Genomic DNA, 23,574 nt, shown 5'->3' on the forward strand with positions numbered 1-23,574 from the left:
TTCAAATCCTGTAAACATTGCGTATTTGTTTGAAGATACTGAAGGCACTATTAGCTTTTTACTTTGATGCACTGAGAGCAATTGTTTGAGAACACCCTGTTAAATGAATGTATTTTGTCTTTGGTTTTGAACCTATCAGTTGAGACCTACAGTATATTCATGCTGTAGATCAGTGTAATATTACATTTCCAATTTTTAAATAATTTCTTTATTGTGTTCATTGAATGCCTACTGTCTATTAATGATTGATAAATCCTTCCACAGAGGATTGTCTGATTAAGAGACTAACCAAAATCAACCGCATGGACATCGTCCATCTCATTGAAACCCAGATGAACAAGTCAGTTCAAGAGCAAACATCTAGAACCTATGCAGAGATAGAGAAGACACTGGATCATAGTGAAGGTAGCAACACTTCTAAACACTCAATTCAGCAATTTCTATTTGTTTTTTCTTGCATTGTTATTCATCACATGTGTATTTTTCAGTGTCAGTAGCCCTATCTTCAGTGCAAGAGGATGCAGACAGCCCCAGAGTCGTGAGAAAGGTGGAGTCAGATCGCAGACCACCCCCAGCTGTTTCTGAGGAGGACCTCTCAGTTGCTTCCCTACTGGATATTCCTTCCTGGGCAGAGCCTGTTGGACATACCCACTCAGAAAGCATGCATGGTGACCTATTGGAGGAGCTCGAGATCCCACAGTAAATAATTCATTTGTAATGATACCTGAATCTGCAAGACACAACAGTGTAATGTGGTGTCACATTATTTGTCTCACTTCATTTGACATCCATAGCACACACCAGCCATGCCATATAGGCAGAAAGACATAAAGTAATCAAAACTGCTGTCTTTCCGGAGGTCAATATTTCCCAGCATGTCGATGGTAGGAAATAAAACTATGCCACATGCTGATGCTTACATAGAACGTAGATGGTGCAGTTACTTGCATCACAAATAATAACAAATAAAGGATGTTCCCCTTTTGTCTTTTTTAGATTAGGGCCTTGATTTAATCACATTCATGCAAAGTATTATTTTGTGACCTAGCCCTTTTTTTGTGTTACAGTGAATTGAACCCTAACCTGTGGACCTCTGAGGATATAATTACACCTGAACCTACATGTTACGACAACTCAGATGAGCAAGTAAGTACGCTTCCCACTTCAAAAGAAGCAGTATTGGGAAGCCAAACAATTAAGGCTTATGACTCCAAAGTGAAAGACCAGAAAAGCTGCAGTGTTGAAGTTCATTTCGGCAGGCCTTTCCAAGGTGGCACTCAGTACCAAGTCAAAGATGACTGCAGCCAAACCTTACCATTGAAGCAGTGTGATTGTGAAGATGGGCAAGGGCAGTCACCTGAAATTCTGAAGTTATCATCATCTATATTTGTCAGAGACTTTAGTCTGAGCCTATCAGAGTCCGACCACGCTGAGACGGACTTCAGTGAACTTTATAATGAGTTTAGCTATGCAATACATCTTGGCGATACAGATACAGCTAAAACCATTGTCAAAAGTATCTCTGACCCTAGCCTGTTAGCATTGCCACCAGAGGACCATCAAGCAACTCTGGCCATGACTGAAGATGACACAGACACAGATGTAGCTCAAAAAAGCAGGCTGTCTCAGAAGTATGATGAGGTCACAGCCCAATTCTTCAGAGTACCGTATGGTCATGACAAGATCCCACAGGTTTCATGTATGGACCCGAGCTTCCAACTCTTCAAGTCGAGCAAGGAAGAAACCACGAAACCTCAAACACGCAGTGATGGGTATCCAGATTACATGCCCTTCATTGATGATAGTGATGCTGTCCAGTCAATCACAACAGCTAAGTACAGCATGGTGAAACCATTCAAAGTGAGGGTACCAAAGACCATATTGGCACCAAGTCAGACAATAACTGACCCTGCTCACATGGCTTGTGACTCAACTGATAGGTACCATACTTGGTGTTCTGTTAGTTCAGAGAATGACCATGTCATAGTCAGTGAAAAGTCATCCTACATCACTGAGCAAAAGATTGCCTCTTCCAGCCTTTTCCTGCCTATCACCAGTTTCACGCCACAATCACCTGAGCAAGATGTGGCATTACCTTTAACTTTTAGAGAGTATAGGCCTTTGACCCCTGATTCTGTAGCATCTGAGAGACAGTGTAGTTCATTTTCACCTGTTAATGAAAGGGATCTCCACCCGGCAGAGGCATGGATATTAAATGACTCCATAAATAGATTGTCATCCCCAGAATCTGTCATGTCAATCAATGATTATAGGGCAATGTCACCTGACTCTCCTCGGGGGGAAAGAAGGGTCTTATTTGCAGACTTTTCCACTATATGGGATGACAGCCGGGCACTGTCTCCAAGGTCTGATGCGTGTAGTTCACCTGAAATTAGAATTAATTTCACTGAAAATATTTTAACAGCCCATCAGTCACATGCAGATAAACGCAAACCACTGTGTGGTTCGAAAGATTTTTCCTCTGCTGCAATTCCACACTCCTTTTGTTCTGAGTCCCTTGAGTCTTGGAATAAATATAGGCCATTATCTGCTGACTCTCAGTTACCTAAATATAATCAACTTATGACTGAAGGTGCACAGATAAAGGGAGAGTTAAGAGCATTCTCACCTGGGACATCAAATATTGAGTATGATGAAATTTTTCATGTAGATGTTACTCCTGATGAAAGAGCATGTTCACCTGACCCAATTATATCTATTCATGGATATGGATCTTCAGAAAAGGATTGTCGACCGTCTACCCCAGAATCTCAGACTTCTCAGTGCAGTTTTTCTTTCCTTGAACTCTTGCTCTCAGAAACTGTCCGTGCTCAACTTTTGTGTCAATATTGTGATTATTATTTAGAATATTCAGGAGGAAGTCTGACTTCACCACCACTGTCAACTCCGTACAAAATAGTCTGCAGTGAGGGAATGGCTCAGAGTAGGCCCTTGACACCAGAATTTGTAGCTTCAAATCATAATCCTCCTGTCACTCAGGAATCTCTCAAATCAAGTTATCTCCCATTTGACTATATGGACTATTCTATGAATGTTCTTTCATCACCTCTTAATGAATGGTGGGATGAAAAAGGTGCCACAAATGAAGAAAATGCACCACTGTTTGCTGTTTCAGATGCAATGTGTCTTACACATTCACATGTCAAAAGTATCCAGAATGAAGATTCAAGCGGTTCAAGTAAAAACAAAGAGTCCTTTCAAGTTGCACCACTGTCAACTGAAACCCCAAGAAAAGAGGGGGAAAGTAGTGAATCTTTTCTTGATTACTGGTTTTCTAAATTGAAGCCACAATCTCTTGAATCTCTACCTTCACCAAATCAGTCAAATGATGATGTAACAGACATTGAACAAAAAACCTCGGACGACAATGAATTGAGAGAGTCCCAAAATATGGATGGGGGAAAAGAATCACCAGTAAGAAAGTCTTGCTCATATCATAAATACCAGGAACAATCTCTGCAACCCTGCCATGTGTTCGAAAACGAATCATTATCCAAAGCAATTATATTCAAGTTTGTTGAAAGGCCTAAATACATTTTGGAGATTCCAAATAAAATGAATCCAATATCAAATGATATCTTTGAAGATGGCAAGACAAAATTAAGTCCACAGTCCAATATATCAAGCATGTTTACAGGAACATATGATGATTTATGCCTTGAAAAAACATTTCATGAAACCAAAGGGGATTCTCCAATATTAGTATTATTCACAGACTTGAAAGCGTCCTCACCAGAATCAGTGGAGTCAGTTAACCAGAGACCCTTGGATCCTCAAATTCCATTTGGCCAGGTGAAGAGGCAACATTGTAACTACTACTTAGAGCACTCTGACAGTAGACCAGTATACCAGTATTCCACATTTGGTCACGAGGAATTGTTTGATGATAAAAGAGCAGTTTCGCCAGATTCACTTACTTCATGGGTTGAAGGCGCAAAAGTAAGTGTGAACGCATCCCAACCACTGTCTGCTGGAAGACCTCTTTCATATGCAGATGTTGTTCGGGGCCTTACACATGAAAAACCAGCAGAGGCTTTGTTGAGCTGTAGACAATTTGAATTCAAACCTGTTTGGCCTCTGTCAGATAGAGAGTGCACTGACACATCCACAGACCATTGGGACACCGAGTTGAGGCCGCATTCTCCCGACTCTGTGGTGTCGCAAAGTGAACTCAGACCCCTCTCTCCTGACTCACCTGTCCCTCAGTTCAGATCCCCCCACATGGCTTACGATGTGGACTTCTCAGAGCACAGGTCGTTTACACCAGAATCAACCATTTCAGACTGGGAGGGCACTGATTTGTGTCTGGAAACCTTATTTGATGAGAGCAGGCCAGACTCCCCACAGTCAGTTATATCAGACTTTGAACTTGAGAAGTTGTTTAGTAGCAGGGCGTTGTCACCAGAATCCGTGTCTTCTGATTTTGACTTTTCGCTCCTGCAGAACTGGTTGGAAGACTTTAGATCATCCTCCCCAGAATCTGTGTCTCAAAGTGAACTAATGCCCCTCTCTCCTGACTCACCTGTCCCCCAGTTCAGATCCCCCCACATCACTTACGATGTGGACTTCTCAGGGCACAGGTCATTTACACCAGATTCAACATTTTCAGATTGGGAGGGCACTGATTTGTGTCTGGAAACCTTGTTTGACGAGACAAGGCCGGACTCCCCACAGTCAGTTTTATCCGACTTTGAACTTGAGAAGTTGTTTAGTAGCAGGGCGTTGTCACCAGAATCTGTATATTCTGATTTTGACTTTTCACACCTGCAGGACTGGTTAGCAGATTTCAGAGCGTCCTCACCAGAATCTGTGGCATCGGTTGAGCAGCGAGTATTGTACCCTCAAATTCCCTTTGGCCAGGTGACGAGTCAACATTGTAACTATTACTTAGAGCACTCTGACAGTAGACCAATTTCACCTCTTTCAACACTGTCAGATGTTGAGTATTCCACATTTTGTCTCGAGGAACTGTTTGATGACAACAGAGCAGATTCGCCAGATTCACTTACTTCACAGGTTGAAAGCACAAAAGTAACTGTGATTGCATCCCAACCACTGTCTGCTGGAAGACCTCTTTCATATGCAGATGTTGTTCGGGGCCTTACACATGAAAAACCAGCAGAGGCTTTGTTGAGCTGTAGACAATTTGAATTCACACCTGTTTGGCCTCTGTCAGATAGAGAGTGCACTGACACATCCACAGACCATTGGGACACCGAGTTGAGGCCGCATTCTCCCGATTCTGTGGTGTCGCACATTGAACTCAGACCCCTCTCTCCCGACTCACCTGTCCCTCAGTTCAGATCCCCTCACATGGATTACGATGTGGACTTCGCAGAGCACAGGTCGTTTACACCAGAATCAACCATTTCAGACTGGGAGGGCACTGATTTGTGTGTGGAAACCTTGTTTGATGAGAGCAGGCCAAACTCCCCACAGTCAGTTATCTCAGACTTTGAAATTGAGAAGTTGTTTAGTAGCAGGGCGTTGTCACCAGAATCCGTGTCTTCTGATTTTGACTTTTCGCTCCTGCAGAACTGGTTGGAAGACTTTAGATCATCCTCCCCAGAATCTGTGTCTCAAAGTGAACTCAGGCCCCTCTCTCCTGACTCACCTGTCCCTCAGTTCAGATCCCCCCACATCACTTACGATGTGGACTTCTCAGGGCACAGGTCTTTTACACCAGATTCAACATTTTCAGATTGGGAGGGCACTGATTTGTGTCTGGAAACCTTGTTTGAGGAGACAAGGCCGGACTCCCCACAGTCAGTTTTATCCGACTTTGAACTTGAGAAGTTGTTTAGTAGCAGAGCGTTGTCACCAGAATCTTTATCTTCTGATTTTGACTTTTCACACCTGCAGGACTGGTTAGCAGATTTCAGAGCGTCCTCACCAGAATCTGTGGCATCGGTTGAGCAGCGATCATTGTACCCTCAAATTCCCTTTGGCCAGGTGACGAGTAAACATTGTAACTATTACTTAGAGCACTCTGACAGTAGACCAGTTTCACCTCTTTCAACACTGTCAGATGTTGAGTATTCCACATTTTGTCTCGAGGAACTGTTTGATGACAACAGAGCAGATACGCCAGATTCACTTACTTCACAGGTTAAAAGCACAAAAGTAACTGTGATTGCATCCCAACCACTGTCTGCTGGAAGACCTCTTTCATATGCAGATGTTGTTCGGGGCCTTACACATGAAAAACCAGCAGAGGCTTTGTTGAGCTGTAGACAATTTGAATTCAAACCTGTTTGGCCTCTGTCAGATAGAGAGTGCACTGACACATCCACAGACCATTGGGACACCGAGTTGAGGCCGCATTCTCCCGACTCTGTGGTGTCGCAAAGTGAACTCAGACCCCTCTCTCCCGACTCGCCTGTCCCTCAGTTCAGATCCCCTCACATGGATTACGATGTGGACTTCGCAGAGCACAGGTCGTTTACACCAGAATCAACCATTTCAGACTGGGAGGGCACTGATTTGTGTCTGGAAACCTTGTTTGACGAGAGCAGACCAGACTCCCCACAGTCAGTTATATCAGACTTTGAACTTGAGAAGTTGTTTAGTAGCAGGGCGTTGTCACCAGAATCCGTGTCTTCTGATTTTGACTTTTCGCTCCTGCAGAACTGGTTGGAAGACTTTAGATCATCCTCCCCAGAATCTGTGTCTCAAAGTGAACTCAGTCCCCTCTCTCCTGACTCACCTATCCCTCAGTTCATATCCCCCCACATCACTTACGATGTGGACTTCTCAGGGCACAGGTCTTTTACACCAGATTCAACATTTTCAGATTGGGAGGGCACTGATTTGTGTCTGGAAACCTTGTTTGAGGAGACAAGGCCGGACTCCCCACAGTCAGTTTTATCCGACTTTGAACTTGAGAAGTTGTTTAGTAGCAGAGCGTTGTCACCAGAATCTTTATCTTCTGATTTTGACTTTTCACACCTGCAGGACTGGTTAGCAGATTTCAGAGCGTCCTCACCAGAATCTGTGTCATCGGTTGAGCAGCGATCATTGTACCCTCAAATTCCCTTTGGCCAGGTGACGAGTCAACATTGTAACTATTACTTAGAGCACTCTGACAGTAGACCAGTTTCACCTCTTTCAACACTGTCAGATGTTGAGTATTCCACATTTTGTCTCGAGGAACTGTTTGATGACAACAGAGCAGATTCGCCAGATTCACTTACTTCACAGGTTGAAAGCACAAAAGTAACTGTGATTGCATCCCAACCACTGTCTGCTGGAAGACCTCTTTCATATGCAGATGTTGTTCGGGGCCTTACACATGAAAAACCAGCAGAGGCTTTGTTGAGCTGTAGACAATTTGAATTCAAACCTGTTTGGCCTCTGTCAGATAGAGAGTGCACTGACACATCCACAGACCATTGGGACACCGAGTTGAGGCCGCATTCTCCCGACTCTGTGGTGTCGCAAAGTGAACTCAGACCCCTCTCTCCCGACTCGCCTGTCCCTCAGTTCAGATCCCCTCACATGGATTACGATGTGGACTTCTCAGAGCACAGGTCGTTTACACCAGTATCAACCATTTCAGACTGGGAGGGCACTGATTTGTGTCTTGAAACCTTGTTTGATGAGAGCAGGCCAGACTCCCCACAGTCAGTTATCTCAGACTTTGAAATTGAGAAGTTGTTTAGTAGCAGGGCGTTGTCACCAGAATCCGTGTCTTCTGATTTTGACATTTCGCTCCTGCAGAACTGGTTGGAAGACTTTAGATCATCCTCCCCAGAATCTGTGTCTCAAAGTGAACTCAGGCCCCTCTCTCCTGACTCACCTGTCCCTCAGTTCAGATCCCCCCACATCACTTACGATGTGGACTTCTCAGGGCACAGGTCTTTTACACCAGATTCAACATTTTCAGATTGGGAGGGCACTGATTTGTGTCTGGAAACCTTGTTTGAGGAGACAAGGCCGGACTCCCCACAGTCAGTTTTATCCGACTTTGAACTTGAGAAGTTGTTTAGTAGCAGGGCGTTGTCACCAGAATCTGTATCTTCTGATTTTGACTTTTCACACCTGCAGGACTGGTTAGCAGATTTCAGAGCGTCCTCACCAGAATCTGTGGCATCGGTTGAGCAGCGATCATTGTACTCTCAAATTCCATTTGGCCAGGTGACGAGTCAACATTGTAACTATTACTTAGAGCACTCTGACAGTAGACCAGTTTCACCTCTTTCAACACTGTCAGATGTTGAGTATTCCACATTTTGTCTCGAGGAACTGTTTGATGACAACAGAGCAGATTCGCCAGATTCACTTACTTCACGGGTTGAAAGCACAAAAGTAACTGTGATTGCATCCCAACCACTGTCTGCTGGAAGACCTCTTTCATATGCAGATGTTGTTCGGGGCCTTACACATGAAAAACCAGCAGAGGCTTTGTTGAGCTGTAGAAAATTTGAATTCACACCTGTTTGGCCTCTGTCAGATAGAGAGTGCACTGATACATCCACAGACCATTGGGACACCGAGTTGAGGCCGCATTCTCCCGACTCTGTGGTGTCGCAAAGTGAACTCAGACCCCTCTCTCCCGACTCACCTGTCCCTCAGTACAGATCCCCCCACATGGCTTACGATGTGGACTTCTCAGAGCACAGGTCGTTTACACCAGAATCAACCATTTCAGACTGGGAGGGCACTGATTTGTGTCTGGAAACCTTGTTTGACGAGAGCAGGCCAGACTCCCCACAGTCAGTTATATCAGACTTTGAACTTGAGAAGTTGTTTAGTAGCAAGGCATTGTCACCAGAATCCGTGTCTTCTGATTTTGACTTTTCGCTCCTGCAGAACTGGTTGGAAGACTTTAGATCATCCTCCCCAGAATCTGTGTCTCAAAGTGAACTCAGTCCCCTCTCTCCTGACTCACCTGTCCCTCAGTTCAGATCCCCCCACATCACTTACGATGTGGACCTCTCAGGGCACAGGTCTTTTACACCAGATTCAACATTATCAGATTGGGAGGGCACTGATTTGTGTCTGGAAACCTTGTTTGAGGAGACAAGGCCGGACTCCCCACAGTCAGTTTTATCCGATTTTGAACTTGAGAAGTTGTTTAGTAGCAGGGCATTGTCACCAGAATCTGTATATTCTGATTTTGACTTTTCACACCTGCAGGACTGGTTAGCAGATTTCAGAGCATCCTCACCAGAATCTGTGGCATCGGTTGAGCAGCGATCATTGTACCCTCAAATTCCCTTTGGCCAGGTGACGAGTCAACATTGTAACTATTACTTAGAGCACTCTGACAGTAGACCAATTTCACCTCTTTCAACACTGTCAGATGTTGAGTATTCCACATTTTGTCTCGAGGAACTGTTTGATGACAACAGAGCAGATTCGCCAGATTCACTTACTTCACAGGTTGAAAGCACAAAAGTAACTGTGATTGCATCCCAACCACTGTCTGCTGGAAGACCTCTTTCATATGCAGATGTTGTTCGGGGCCTTACACATGAAAAACCAGCAGAGGCTTTGTTGAGCTGTAGACAATTTGAATTCAAACCTGTTTGGCCTCTGTCAGATCGAGAGTGCACTGACACATCCACAGACCATTGGGACACCGAGTTGAGGCCGCATTCTCCCGACTCTGTGGTGTCGCAAAGTGAACTCAGACCCCTCTCTCCCGACTCACCTGTCCCTCAGTACAGATCCCCCCACATGGCTTACGATGTGGACTTCTCAGAGCACAGGTCGTTTACACCAGTATCAACCATTTCAGACTGGGAGGGCACTGATTTGTGTCTTGAAACCTTGTTTGATGAGAGCAGGCCAGACTCCCCACAGTCAGTTATATCAGACTTTGAACTTGAGAAGTTGTTTAGTAGCAGGGCGTTGTCACCAGAATCCGTGTCTTCTGATTTTGACTTTTCGCTCCTGCAGAACTGGTTGGAAGACTTTAGATCATCCTCCCCAGAATCTGTGTCTCAAAGTGAACTCAGGCCCCTCTCTCCTGACTCACCTGTACCTCAGTTCAGATCCCCCCACATCACTTACGATGTGGACTTCTCAGGGCACAGGTCTTTTACACCAGATTCAACATTTTCAGATTGGGAGGGCACTGATTTGTGTCTGGAAACCTTGTTTGAGGAGACAAGGCCGGACTCCCCACAGTCAGTTTTATCCGACTTTGAACTTGAGAAGTTGTTTAGTAGCAGGGCATTGTCACCAGAATCTGTATCTTCTGATTTTGACTTTTCACACCTGCAGGACTGGTTAGCAGATTTCAGAGCATCCTCACCAGAATCTGTGGCATCGGTTGAGCAGCGATCATTGTACCCTCAAATTCCCTTTGGCCAGGTGACGAGTCAACATTGTAACTATTACTTAGAGCACTCTGACAGTAGACCAGTTTCACCTCTTTCAACACTGTCAGATGTTGAGTATTCCACATTTTGTCTCGAGGAACTGTTTGATGACAACAGAGCAGATTCGCCAAATTCACTTACTTCACGGGTTGAAAGCACAAAAGTAACTGTGATTGCATCCCAACCACTGTCTGCTGGAAGGCCTCTTTCATATGCAGATGTTGTTCGGGGCCTTACACATGAAAAACCAGCAGAGGCTTTGTTGAGCTGTAGACAATTTGAATTCACACCTGTTTGGCCTCTGTCAGATAGAGAGTGCACTGACACATCCACAGACCATTGGGACACCGAGTTGAGGCCGCATTCTCCCGACTCTGTGGTGTCGCAAAGTGAACTCAGACCCCTCTCTCCCGACTCACCTGTCCCTCAGTTCAGATCCCCCCACATGGCTTATGATGTGGACTTCTCAGAGCACAGGTCGTTTACACCAGAATCAACCATTTCAGACTGGGAGGGCACTGATTTGTGTCTGGAAACCTTGTTTGACGAGAGCAGGCCAGACTCCCCACAGTCAGTTATATCAGACTTTGAACTTGAGAAGTTGTTTATTAGCAGGGCGTGGTCACCAGATGTTGAGCATTCTACATTTTGTCTCGAGGAATTGTTTGACGACAACAGAACAGATTCACCAGATTCCATTAATTCACTGTTTGAAGTAAAGCAAACAAGTATAACTGTAACTTCTTCCCCTATGTTTTCCCCTGCAAGAACTGCAAATTCCTCTTTTAATGAACAAACAACATTGCTCAACTCCCTTTTGTTTGAATTGGAGCCATTTTCTGCTGAAGACGCTGCTCCAGTACACAAGTCACAGAAAAACCTTTCCCAGTTTAAATTCTTATCTAGTGAATCCATGTCATCAGGCTCCACACCATCAATTAAGGAAAACAGATTGAGTCGCAAGCCTTTACCTAACAACTTAATGTCACACGTGTATGATCCACTCTACAAGAGAAAATGTTCTTTTTGTGAAATAAGAGCCTCTGAATGTACCCCACAAAAACAGCTATGTATTGTTAATGCTACACCACAAACAAATTGTGACAAACTTGCCACCACATGTGCAGAACATTTTTCAACAAGTTTTCCTAAGTGCACGTCAGTAGACAAAAGACCAGACATGTTTCTGGTTTCAAAAGCTGTGATTACAGATTCTCTGTCACCAGAATATCAAAGCAATATTAGCATATTACAGTATGTAACAGCTGACACAAGATCCTCAAGTCCTCACAAGCATGCAGAGGAATGTCATTTTAATGAGGGTCCTTCCCTTTCAGATTATACACTATCGTCACCTGAAATATTACACTCAGATGATGAAAGTCCTTTTTATTCAACCTGCTATTTCACTGATCAGAGGCCACCTTCTCCACAGTCATTTGCCTCAGTTGATGAGTTCACTGCCCTTTCTCCTGACTCACAAATTGGTCAGTTTGACTGTCAACCTTGTTATTATTTGCATTTGTCTGAAAACAGATCTGTTTCACCAGACTCCATTATGCTGGAGAGAGACTGTTCTGATTCTTGTCTTGATACTTTTTTTGATGAGATGAGACCAGACTCTCCCGAATCCATTGCGTTTTACAGTGAATTTCATGAGTCCTGCAACAGTATGCCATCAGACAATGAGTACTCACAGTCATTCCTTGACTACTGGCTGGCTGCGTTAAGACCACCTATGCCTCCAAATCTTGAATCAACAGGAGGTTTAGACGAAGTTTTAAACCAGCTGCCATGTGTGCAAAATGTCCCAGATGACACTGTTACTGAAGATAAACCAGTTTGTGAGAGCTTAATGACAGACACACTTGATCCTATCTATGAACAAAAATATTTCTGTGATAAGGTTAATTACTTTGAAGATGTAGCTAGTAAAAGGTCTGAGAAGGCTTGTGAAATTAGATTTGAAGATTCAGCAATAAGCATGGAAGATCCACATAGCCCAGCCAAATTTTGTCATTTTGAAAGCATGAAAGCAGACTCCAAACCATCACACAACCCCCCTCTATCCCACTCTGAAGTACTTAATCTTACTGTAACAGATTCATATCCTGAAATGCTGATGCCACCAACTAGAGAAGGTGAGACAGGACCCATGGCACCTTCCTCAAATACAAATGACCAGTCTTTTTTTGTCAGGCCTCCTCCCAGGACAACAAAGGACCTAGACTAGATCAGGTCAGATCATGTAGAATTAGTAAGTTTTGCAGTGAGTTGAGTCACATTCCATCTGTAGTGCAAAATTTTGGATTTCATCATGCTGTCTGGCTGGAGGAGGTTTCCCACGAACACACTCGAACAAAGAGAGAATCAGTGAAACGAAGACAACTTGTACATGAACATAAATGGACAGACCCTGAATCACAATTAAAGGTGACACACCCCCAAGATTTGATTTCCAAGAACATGAAAAGAAAATCCATGAGTGAGGACAAGAGCAAAAGTTCCATGATGTCGGTAAGACAGCACAAACTCTTGCTCAGCAGTGATTGCAGTGTTGCTTTTGAAAGCAATGAATATGGCAATACTAAAAGTGTGAATGTAGATCTCTTGCCTAAAGCTTTCCCACAAGGGCTTCACTGTCTTGCTGTGGCATGTTTTCATAAGAGTAGAAGGAATTATTTTTCAGTGAGACACAACTAATGGACATTAAAGAGTGACCCATTCTTAGTGACATGAACTTCTTTCCCTGGTATAGAACATTTGACATTGACATCTAATTGCACAAAGCTGTATAGTGCTATTTAGATCTTTGCTCAACAGCCATAAAAGTTTAAACCAAGTGATGTGCTTGCCACAGCTAGAGCCATGTAATACCAGTTATGTTTGCCTTCCTGTTCGTAAAGCACAGGCTCCCGCTGTTTTCATAACAAGCCTAGAAACAGATCACAGAGACATACAACTCCATTGTTACCTCTCATGTTTCCTAACATGAGTGTGCCCTATTGACAGCCATATTCAAAGTAGTGCAATTTAGAATTCATTTCAGACATTATCACTTGTCTGTAGCTATATGGTGCCTCCCACTATCGCCCTTCTCCCACATTCTGTCATCTCAAATCTCTGGTCAGGGGAATAACACCACTGATTGGTTGTGCTGATTGTGTTATTTAAATGGTGTAGGGTTTTTTGTTGTTGTTTTGTTTTTACAAAAAATATTGCAATACACTTTTATAAATGCTGAATAATGTTAATGATGAATTGTGTCTTTCGGCTGTGGTTTCTATTGTAATAACAGATTTATTTACCTTTTGGGAGATGGGGCAGACCTGCAGCAGAACAGACAGTAATAGTGTTTGACTGTGACAAATACTGTGAACTAGTGCGTTTAACATTTTTTATGGGATGTGCAATGTTTCCCACTCCTACACTATAACAGTGCAGCAACCATTTACTTGAAATTAGTGTAAAATGACGCATGTCCACTGTCATGTTACACAAAATCCTGATTTTGACTCAACTTCATTTGTGCCCTGCTTTAATGATATTGTGTTGTCACTGATGTTCTCAATGCAATATCTCCAAATATGCCATTATTAATAATATTTCTGATTAATATCTTAATCAGTCATTTCAGTTATGTAATGCATTTTAAATTGCATTTGCATTTGGTAGATGTTATTAACATGTATAAATACCACTGCGAATGGCCTAAATGCAAGGACGCTGCAAATGAATTTCCTCATTTGAGACGCTGCTTCTATGTATACAACCAGAACGTGCCCTTTGACATATGCATGCGTCATTTGACTCATTTGACCTTTCATCATCAAAAGAAACCACAAATCATATTTGTTAATAATTGTTTTCCCACTTCACTGTATCATTTCTTGCAGGTAACAACTACATCTTTCAAGACAAATCTTTCAGAATCTTCAGATCAAAATGTTGGTTTAGGACTGAGTCAGGTCTGTCTAACCGACATGCCACCCTTTGCAGATGATTCAAACACACTTTTCATTGAAAAACTAGATTGGCCAATTCCAGGTACCTTTGACCTACGTAGAACACAGTCTGAAATCCCATTGACCAATCAAAGTAGCTCACCACAGGAAAAACATGAAAACCTGTCATTCCCCAAACAAAGTGAAACTTCTGGCTTAGCTAAACCAAGCTCAGTGACCCCAGACTCACTCTGTCAAACAGCCCATGAAAGTCCAGATGACAAAATCATCATGTCCTCCGAATCCACTCCACCATCACCAGGGTCTGGGTCCCCTCAGCTTGATCAGCTGCTTTCAGATCTTGAGGAAATGAAACTTAAGTTTAGACCAGAGACACTTGACACACGTCTGTCAGAATCCAGTGATGAAAGCCTGGAAGTTGATCAAATTTACATGTTTGAAGACCTTTCACCTGAAGATCGATGCCCTACAGAAGCTAGTGGCACTGTAAGAATCAGTGTGTTTTCTGTTATACAGCTTGCAGATGACACTAACAACACAAATGCAGGAGGCACAGAGCCTGAACATTTCCAGGCATCCATTCAAGATGAAAGTGAATTAGTCTCAGTTACTCCCGCTCCAACAAAAACCCCTGAAACAAGTGTACCATTAGGCCTTGGTAAACGTAACGATAGTCCTGTGTCCCCTACTGAGTCCCCTTCAATGCCAGAATCTCCCCAGAGATGTTGTAAAGTGATGGAACCATCACTGAACAAAAATGGTGAAAATGCTACTGAGACATTTTCTTCAGTGTCTTCCCCCAAAATAGCTGCAAAGAGTCAATCTGACATACCTGAAACTAATGTGGCTAATCCATTTGAGGAAGATTCTACAACTGACATTCTTCAAAGTCAAGAGGAATGTGAATCAACTTCAACATCCAATGACACAAGGAGTTTGAAAGAAGAAACACAGAGTATCCAAGATCAACTGCCACATTTATGGGAGGTGACCTCTGTTGACGACATTCAGACTGAAGATCTTTCTTCTCAGTCTATGTCTGATTTAACTCCTGAGACAGTTACATCTGCGAGATGTTTTAGCTTTGAGGAGCTGATCCCATACCCCTCCTCAGGGAACTTTGAGACATCTTCAGATGAGGATAGGCCAAGGACCAGTGGACATTATTCAGAAGATTCTCTGACTCCAGTAGACTTTGAGTATTTTCAGTCTCCTTCAGTTAAACCTAAAGCAGAGATGACTTCATCAACCTCTGATGAAGAGTACAGCATCCCACCTGGGTATGCAGAGAACTCTTCTACCACAAGCATCTATACCCACATGCCTCCAGGCTATGCAGAGGTTGTGCATAATCGTGAAGACAGCCCTACCTTTGAATACTCTGACCCAGAGCCTTACTTTGACTGCAGACAAGCTTCGTCAGATTTCTCAGAGACTGAGCCTGATGAACCTGGGTCAAGATCTAGGTCAAGTGGAGGTCAGCCCCAGGATTATCCCAGCCGTTCTAGAGTGCCAGAAAAAGTGAATCATGGAGTGCTGTTGTCATCTGGGAGTGAAGATTATGAGGATGCTCCTTTTGTCCACGAACCCCTTCATATTGTACATGAAGAGAGTGAAGAATTATTACACTATTCTGAAGCATCCGATGAAGAATTCACCTTGTGTGAGGCTTCACAACTGCCTCCTGTCTGTGAAATCGAGGCACATGATGATACTGATAATTCTCTGACAAGGGTAAGATGAGATTTGGTAAACCATTCCAACCTGCAAGCTTTCCCCGGAGCTGAGCTTAACCAAATACAATATTTGCTTAAGAGAGGAATGACTGCTAACCCTCTGGCCACGTGGATGGGATCTAAAACTCCTTATAACCCCCTTTTTTCATTTCAGATTTAACCAGTCCTAACTCAGCATGTCACTTTGCTGCCTGTAACCAGCTGTATCAGCTACAGTAATAGCAGAAGCTGTTTTTTCATCAGCAATAAGCACCCTAGTTCTTTAATTAAGTAAAAGCATGGTGTGTTTTGCAAATATTCTTTCCAAACTTCAGACTGCCACGTTGTTCTTTCCAATGTAAGACATGAACACTAATTATAAACTTCTCAAAAATCAATGGAAAGTGCATCATGTCACTCTGCTTATTGCTTACTTTGCTGTAAACATAGCATTCATATATTGTCATTCATTAAATCTCAATGGATTTCTGTTGCTTGGTCAGGAGATCACCGCAGAGCTGGGATCGATGTCAGAAAGTTCAGATGATGAATTTATGACCACCAGAATAGTGCGAAGGAGAGTTGTCATTCAGGTATCTGGTTTAGCATGACTGAGGGTGTTTTTAAATGAGCATGAAGGGCGTGGCTTCCAGAGTGCAACTTTAACCGGGCTAAGTCTTCAATGTGAAGTTAAAATATTTTACTGTCTAACAACCTTTAGTCTCATTAAAATGGGTGAAAATAAAATGTGTATATGAAGATTTAGGGTTTAAAAGAAATCTACCACCTGATTTGCATAGATGGCTGGACCCCATGATGGTGTTTTATGCTGCTGTGAGCATTTCTTTGTTGATTTATTTGACAACATAACCATTTTTCCCTGAGAATGCAAGTTTGTTTCCTGTATCCCAAAGTCCCTATTATTCTCACACTGAATTACAACCTAATATGCAAATTTTGGGTCCTGTTTTTCTCTAACATGTGTTGGCACTTTATTTTCAAAGTGGAGAATTAAACACATTAACATTACACTGACCCAAGTTACCATTCCTGATTTTTGTTTGTCTTGTTTGCCTTACAGGCTGATGAAATGCCTAATCTCCCCACTCAGTCAGTGACGGAAGAAAAGTACAAGGATGAAAATGGACACATTGTCGTCAAAAGGGTAAAGCATGATTCTACATTAGCTTTCATCCACATAACACATGGCACTTTTTAAACTGGTAGTGACAACAGCCAGTAAAGCTTGACAAAGCAAATTTGTGATTTTGCAGAAAAACCAAAGGCTCTGTTGCATTGTTGCTCAATTTCATTCAGACACAGACAACACTGGATTTTGCAATAAAATGCATGTAGACAATAACCTTAAACGAAAGTCTCACCACCTAACTGTCTTTGAACACACGATGTCCCTCAGGTTACCCGTAAAATTATTCGCAAGTGTGTTTCCGCTGATGGTGTGGAGCGCGAAGAGGTGTCATTAGAAGGAGCTCCCCAGGGGTCCGTCAGTATGGCAGAGGGAGATGGATACTCCAAGGTTGTGAAGCGGACTGTAGTGAAAAGTGAGGGAGACCATACAGAGGTGTGTGTCCTGTATATTATGTATCTTCATTATCATCGTCTTCCAAATCTCTTTTCTATCAGAAAATATCAGACAAACCAACATTCATAGTGGTTGTAGTATATAAGTGACTCCTAAATAACAAATAACTTTTTCTTCTGACCTAGGTAACATTTACTGAATCTGAGGGTTTCTCAGCATCAAGGCAGGAGACAGGTGAGGGCTGTCAGGTCAGTCGCGTAGAGAGGACAACAGTGGTGGAGGGAGAAAGGACAATGACACACCACGGTGATCCATCTTTGGCCTCTGACCTCCCCTCTGCCCAAGACGACTTCAAACAGGTTTGTTAACAATTCTTGTCACCATTATTCCATATCTCAGACTAAGCAGATTGTACACCTGATGCCTACCTGATGCACTGTATGTAATGGGGACTTTATTAGCTGTAGCTCGACTACAGTGTTTTTGTAGAAAATCGCCACAGGCGCAATTCATTACTAAATCATTCTCAATTAAGTGAAGACTGTTTTCTCTTGCCACCAGGCACTAGGTTATATAAGTGGTTTTAGAAGAGCAGAGCTCCCTCATGTGGTAGAGAGAGAGACTGTCAGAGAAGATGGAACTGTGGTCAGGAGGTGTGTGAGTGCTGGAGTGCACCTGTTTGATTGTGTCTCTGTGTTACTGCTTGTATTGAGTCGTGAGTGTGAACTTTTTAAAGTGACAGCTTTACTCTGGTTTTATTAGTTTTACTAATGTTGACTAATTTTTCAGTTGCTAACATTAACCAGTTAGGCAGGTAGCACACTGTGAGATTTTTTTCATGTTTGTAACTTAACATCTAGCATCTTATAGCATATGCTATACTATGTTTACGTGTGAAAAATAAAACAGACCCATTGTTGTCCCTTGCATGCAGGTAGAATTATTATTATCACACTATGCAGTGAAACAGTTTTGCATCTTGGTGTGGTTCTGTTCATGTGTGATCCAGTAAATCATAGTTTTTTTCTGTTAATTATATTGTATAATTTCTATCATTATTTATCTTTTACTTGGTATTGTTATGTACTGTGACTCCTGAAGCCTCTCGGAGAGGACAAGCAAAAGCAAACACACTGTAGATACCAGACAGCTGTAAGCATTTCACATAATTAGGAAGCTAAACAAGAGGCACAGCAACAGAAAGATAGTGTGTTCAATAAGTTCTGCCTCAGTGGTGGTACTTTGCTATCACAAGGTTTAGAAAATGCTTACAGTGACACATATACAAACAGGTGTACACAAATCAAAAGAAAACCTTGAATAAATAAGTGGAGAAACATAAATGCAGATTCTTCCAATGTAGGGCACAGGTCCATGAAAATAATGTAAATCATACTCATCAGATCTCATCACAATCGAACACTTATGGAGTAATATGTTTGAGAGCGTTCTCCACCATCATCAAAACACAAAATGAGGGAATATATTTCGGAAGAATGGTGTTCATCCCTCCAGTAATTGTCCACAGGAAAATTTGGCGGTTCATGGTGTTGCAACATTTACGAAAGACACTTTATTTTAAATTTATTTTTTTTAATTTAATTTCCACAGAACCACAAGTGCATGTTTGTGAGGATGCTGACCTGTCTTCCTCTGTTCATTTCCTCTCCCTCTCTGCTCCATCTCCAGGGCTCACATGCATAAAGGTCGCACCCTCAGACGAACAGTGGCCAAGGGAGCTGGGAAGCGCAAACAGGTTCTTCTAGAGCGAGTGGACAGTCCCAGAAAAGGGTCAAAACCACATGATCTCCAGCAGCATCTCCACCAGCTCTTTCACCGTTTCTACGAAGAAGACAAGGAGGACAATGATGATGATGAAGAGGAGGAGGAGGAAGAGTAGACGAATGTGTAACACTCCCCCCTACCCTGACTCCCTGGCTCTGTCCATGCTAAAGTCCCCCCTAATCCTATGCATTAGCCAACTTGCAATCCTAGTGTGCACCACAGCACCTCAAAGCTACCACAGTCTTCCCATTTAAGTCGTGGTGGATGACATATTGTTCACAATTTGGAGTTTTCTTCCCTGGCTGGTGTAATGTATTCATGATTTTCTTTTCATGTTCTGATGTTGTTTTGCCTTTTTTGTGACCAAAGAAAGCCTTCTGTTGTTTTCCTGATTCATTTTACTTTCCATGTCAGAATTGTCTGTGATATTTATGTCCTGATTCTGTGGTAGAGCAAAGAAAAAAAAACATAAAACAAAGAAAACAGTGGGAAACTATTCACATCAACTCTCACAAACCTCTTGATGGTAAAGAACACTTTACCTACAAAATACTGGCTCTACTCTCTGAGTAGGTGCTTGGACTGAAAGACAATATATCACACTGCACTGCCTCTCACAACCAGAGTTTCTCAGATATTGCTAACTGAAAAACTGTCTTACTCACTGTACTAGCCTATCCGCTCTTTTGAGTCAGGTGGTCAAGATGTCACGCAGAGAAAACAAGACTGTATCAACACTGACTTTAACTGCTGCTGCTGTGTTTTGTGTAGGCTATGTGTACTCTGTCTTTGGGAATTATATATTATCTATAATCTAGACATTACTGAACATCTGTAGCCTAGGAATTAATAATCACCCATGTGAAGTAGAGCAGGCATGACTAAGCAACATCTGTCATTATGATCCTAGCTTTGACTGCTTTGTAGTTATATGGATTGCCCTTCTGCCTCTCTTCTCCTTCTATGTGTGTCTTTCTTTCTGTGTTCTTATGTTTAATTCTAATTGTTATGGGGTTTTTTTGTTTTTTTGTTTTTTGGCTTTTCCTCTTGAATTGTTGACCTTGACTCGTATTGTATGGTTGGTGAATGTGTGAGTGAGGTTGTACTGTAGCTCCTTTATGTTTATTTTTAAGTTTGTCCATGCATGTGTTGAGTAAAATACTGCATTGACAACTGGTTTGAGAAGGGCATTTTGGCTGAGTTTAAATGCTGATGTTTGAAGATATGTTATTTCAGAGTTTATTTTTTTGATTCTGAGTTTAGCTTACTAGATTATCTAGAGAATTTATTTAACCTTTAGTTTGGGAGCCAATGAGAAGCTTCTTTTTATTTGAAAGTAACAAAAATTTGTCATTGGTGAATAAGATCGAGAAAGCTGTTTTAGAGACACTTGTTATACTTGATATTACATATGTGATAAGGTGATCAAGTGTTTATGCTTTATTTAGTTTTAGACTTTATTAGTTTATTTTTTGAATGAGAAACTGTTGGACCAGACTCTGACAGTTTTGTGGTGGGTGTTTGTGAGTGAATGAAAAAAGTTTATTTTACACACACTACATTTGCACTCCTGAATGTCAGGAGGGAACACCTCCTTGCTTTTTGTGCACAGGATATGATGTAAAGTATATCTTAGCCACAGGGATAGTCTCAGACATATGATAAATACAAGATAATGATACACCAGAGACACATGTAATGAGGCAGGTTGAGAGCTTAGATATATCATTATTCACAGCTCTGAGTATCGCTACTGTATGTATCTACAACATGTAATGTATTTATTTCACTATCACTGTTTACTTCGTGGATTTAGAAAAATGTAAAATGCAAACTAGTGGAAGTTCACTGTGACAGATATGCTTTTAATTTGAAGAATCAGCATCCCTTTTCTTTGATGATGACAGTTATATACATATACAATGCATATATAAATATCTATAAGGGCATGTATTACTGTATCAAAATTCAAAAAGACAAAAACAAAACGGCTGCAGTGTCTATGGCTGATAGAGAATAAAAGTCTACAAATGTAGAGTGGTGTATCTTGTGATATGTTGTGAATTTAACTGTGTTCAAGTGTTTTTCACTTGCCTAAGTTAATCATACATTACCACCGATATCATCTATTCTTCATCTTATTCATTTACATTTACATAAAACATACAGCACATGTTCTAATCTTTAATCAACAATGTGTGGCTTCTCATAAGAGAAGCAGGGCAGGTCTGGCTGTCCTGGTATTGAACCTAGTAGACCTGGGGCTTCCCCCTGCTGGGCATTAGAGGTAGTGCAATAGTGGAGGATCTCAGCTGCAGATTCTTGTTCATGAAAACTGATTTTTAAACTGACATTTTTAATATAATTTTTAATTGAATAATCATGTATGTATGTACTTTTCACAACGCTGAAGGACAAAAAGACCTACATACATACTATACCTTTAAGTCAACCATTCCATAAGGATGTATGTGCCCATATTTATATTTATTAAGTCACTCAAATCAATTGCTTGGGAAGAAGCGTCACTCGATATGAATAAGGTAGCAGCCATGTCAGTGGGGTGAAGAAATAAACATACCATCCATGCACAAGTCTGGGTGAAATAAAATATTTTGGAGGAGTTGTAATTATAGGATTAATCGCATCCTTTGGTTTTGCAGCCTACATCTGACCTACATTTAAAAACATAATTATTATGTCTAAATTTTCACACTTCAAAGAAAACTATTCTTTTGCCATGTATGAAATTCATTTTCCTCCCCAGATAATTGTTGCCACTACAAACTTTTAATAATACAAGCCATAGTAAGTTTGGAAGATAATGTGAGAGGATGAGGTGGAGGGCGGTCCTGGGATACCAAAATTGGGATGTTAAACATTCTGTTGGGGAAAGATTAATTCATTTACTCATCTACAGTCCCTCCAGGATTTCACAGGCTTTTTTGGGATTGTTGCGGGCTAAAATGCATGATTTTGTGGCAGCTTTTCTTTGTAATTGCGAGGAAAGTTGCGATGCTGGAGACAATAAAATTTGCAAAAGTTGTCACAATCTTGTATCTATAATTAATTATAAATCAAAGGCAACTTAGGTGGTGACCCAGTTTTATAACATTTTATGCCTTACTATACTATGACATTTTAATGCCTTAGTATACTATAATGTTTTTTGATATTTTTATACCTTATAATACTATGATATTTTTTTTTACATTTTTTGACATATACTATACTATGTTTTTTAAAATTTTCATGCCTTACTGTACGATATTCGGACATTTTCATGCTTTACTATTCTATGATATTTTATGACATTTTATGCCTTACTATACTATGACATTTTTATGAAATTTTATGCCTTGCGATAATATGCTATTTTAATGACATTTTATGCTTTACTATACTATGACATTTTAATGCCTTAGTATACTATAATATTTTTTGATATTTTTATACCTTATAATACTATGATATTTTTTGACATTTTTATGCCTTACTATCTATGACATTTTATGCCCTACTATGACATGAAGTTTTTTGATTTTTTTATGCCTTATGCCACTTATTTTTGACATTCTATGCCTTACTATACTGTGATGTTTTTTCACATTTTTATGCCTTACTATACCATGACATTTTTATGAAATTTTATGTCTTACTATACTGTGACATTTTAATGCCTTGGTATACTATACACATTTTTTTACGTTTTTGTGCCTCATTATAATAAGATAATTTTACATTTTTGTGCCTTACTGTATGCCTACTATGTTTATGTTTTTTATGCCTTACTATACTATCACATTTTTTATGACATTTTAATGCCTTACTATACTATGACTTTTTTTGATGTTTTTACTTTACTATACTAGTACAATATAATGACATTATTTGCCTATGCCAACTGTGAGGTTTTAATGACATTTCATGCCTTACTATACTGTCACATTTTATTCCTTAGTATACTATGATGTTTTTTGACGTTTTTATGACTTAGTATATGATGATGTTTTTTGACATTTTTATGCCTTACTATACTATGACATTTTTATGAAATTTATGCCTTATTATACTATGATATTTTTTACATTTCTATGTCTTACTATACTATTACATTTTATGCCTTAGATGTTTTTTGACGTTTGAATGCCTTACTTTACTATGATGCTTTTTGGCATTTTTATGCCTTACTATCCTATGACATTTTATGCCGTACA

General features: G+C 41.1%; 2 protein-coding genes across 10 annotated transcripts in view; both read left to right on the forward strand.

Annotated features, from left to right (window-relative positions):
* Nucleotides 1-21,392, forward strand: part of ank2a (ankyrin 2a, neuronal) — a 76,183-nt gene extending 54,791 nt beyond the window's left edge. For 8 of the 9 annotated variants that reach the window (XM_056372900.1, XM_056372903.1, XM_056372901.1 and 5 more), the window contains 8 exons: nucleotides 265-405; nucleotides 489-699; nucleotides 1,068-1,146; nucleotides 17,111-17,194; nucleotides 17,447-17,611; nucleotides 17,758-17,931; nucleotides 18,134-18,225; nucleotides 19,262-21,392. In XM_056372900.1, coding sequence (XP_056228875.1) covers nucleotides 265-405; nucleotides 489-699; nucleotides 1,068-1,146; nucleotides 17,111-17,194; nucleotides 17,447-17,611; nucleotides 17,758-17,931; nucleotides 18,134-18,225; nucleotides 19,262-19,472 — 1,157 coding nt within the window. In that variant the 3' untranslated portion in view covers nucleotides 19,473-21,392. The remainder of the gene's footprint in view (nucleotides 1-264; nucleotides 406-488; nucleotides 700-1,067; nucleotides 1,147-17,110; nucleotides 17,195-17,446; nucleotides 17,612-17,757; nucleotides 17,932-18,133; nucleotides 18,226-19,261) is intronic. The other variant, XM_056372899.1, reaches the window with a different exon arrangement.
* On the forward strand, nucleotides 7,577-15,485 carry LOC130167003 (uncharacterized). Its single transcript, XM_056372907.1, has 2 exons — nucleotides 7,577-12,866; nucleotides 14,246-15,485. The coding sequence occupies exon 1, from the start codon at nucleotides 8,611-8,613 to the stop codon at nucleotides 12,580-12,582; it is 3,972 nt and encodes a 1,323-aa protein (XP_056228882.1). The 5' UTR covers nucleotides 7,577-8,610; the 3' UTR covers nucleotides 12,583-12,866; nucleotides 14,246-15,485.
* Nucleotides 21,393-23,574: the final 2,182 nt, after the last annotated feature.

This window comes from Seriola aureovittata, chromosome 3 (genome assembly GCF_021018895.1).
Source record: "Seriola aureovittata isolate HTS-2021-v1 ecotype China chromosome 3, ASM2101889v1, whole genome shotgun sequence".
Taxonomy (NCBI): domain Eukaryota; kingdom Metazoa; phylum Chordata; class Actinopteri; order Carangiformes; family Carangidae; genus Seriola; species Seriola aureovittata.

What these genes read in the sequence shown, in the direction of transcription:
- LOC130167003 (XM_056372907.1), top strand. Translation starts at nt 8,611, where the DNA reads ATGGCTTACGATGTGGACTTCTCAGAGCACAGGTCGTTTACACCAGAA.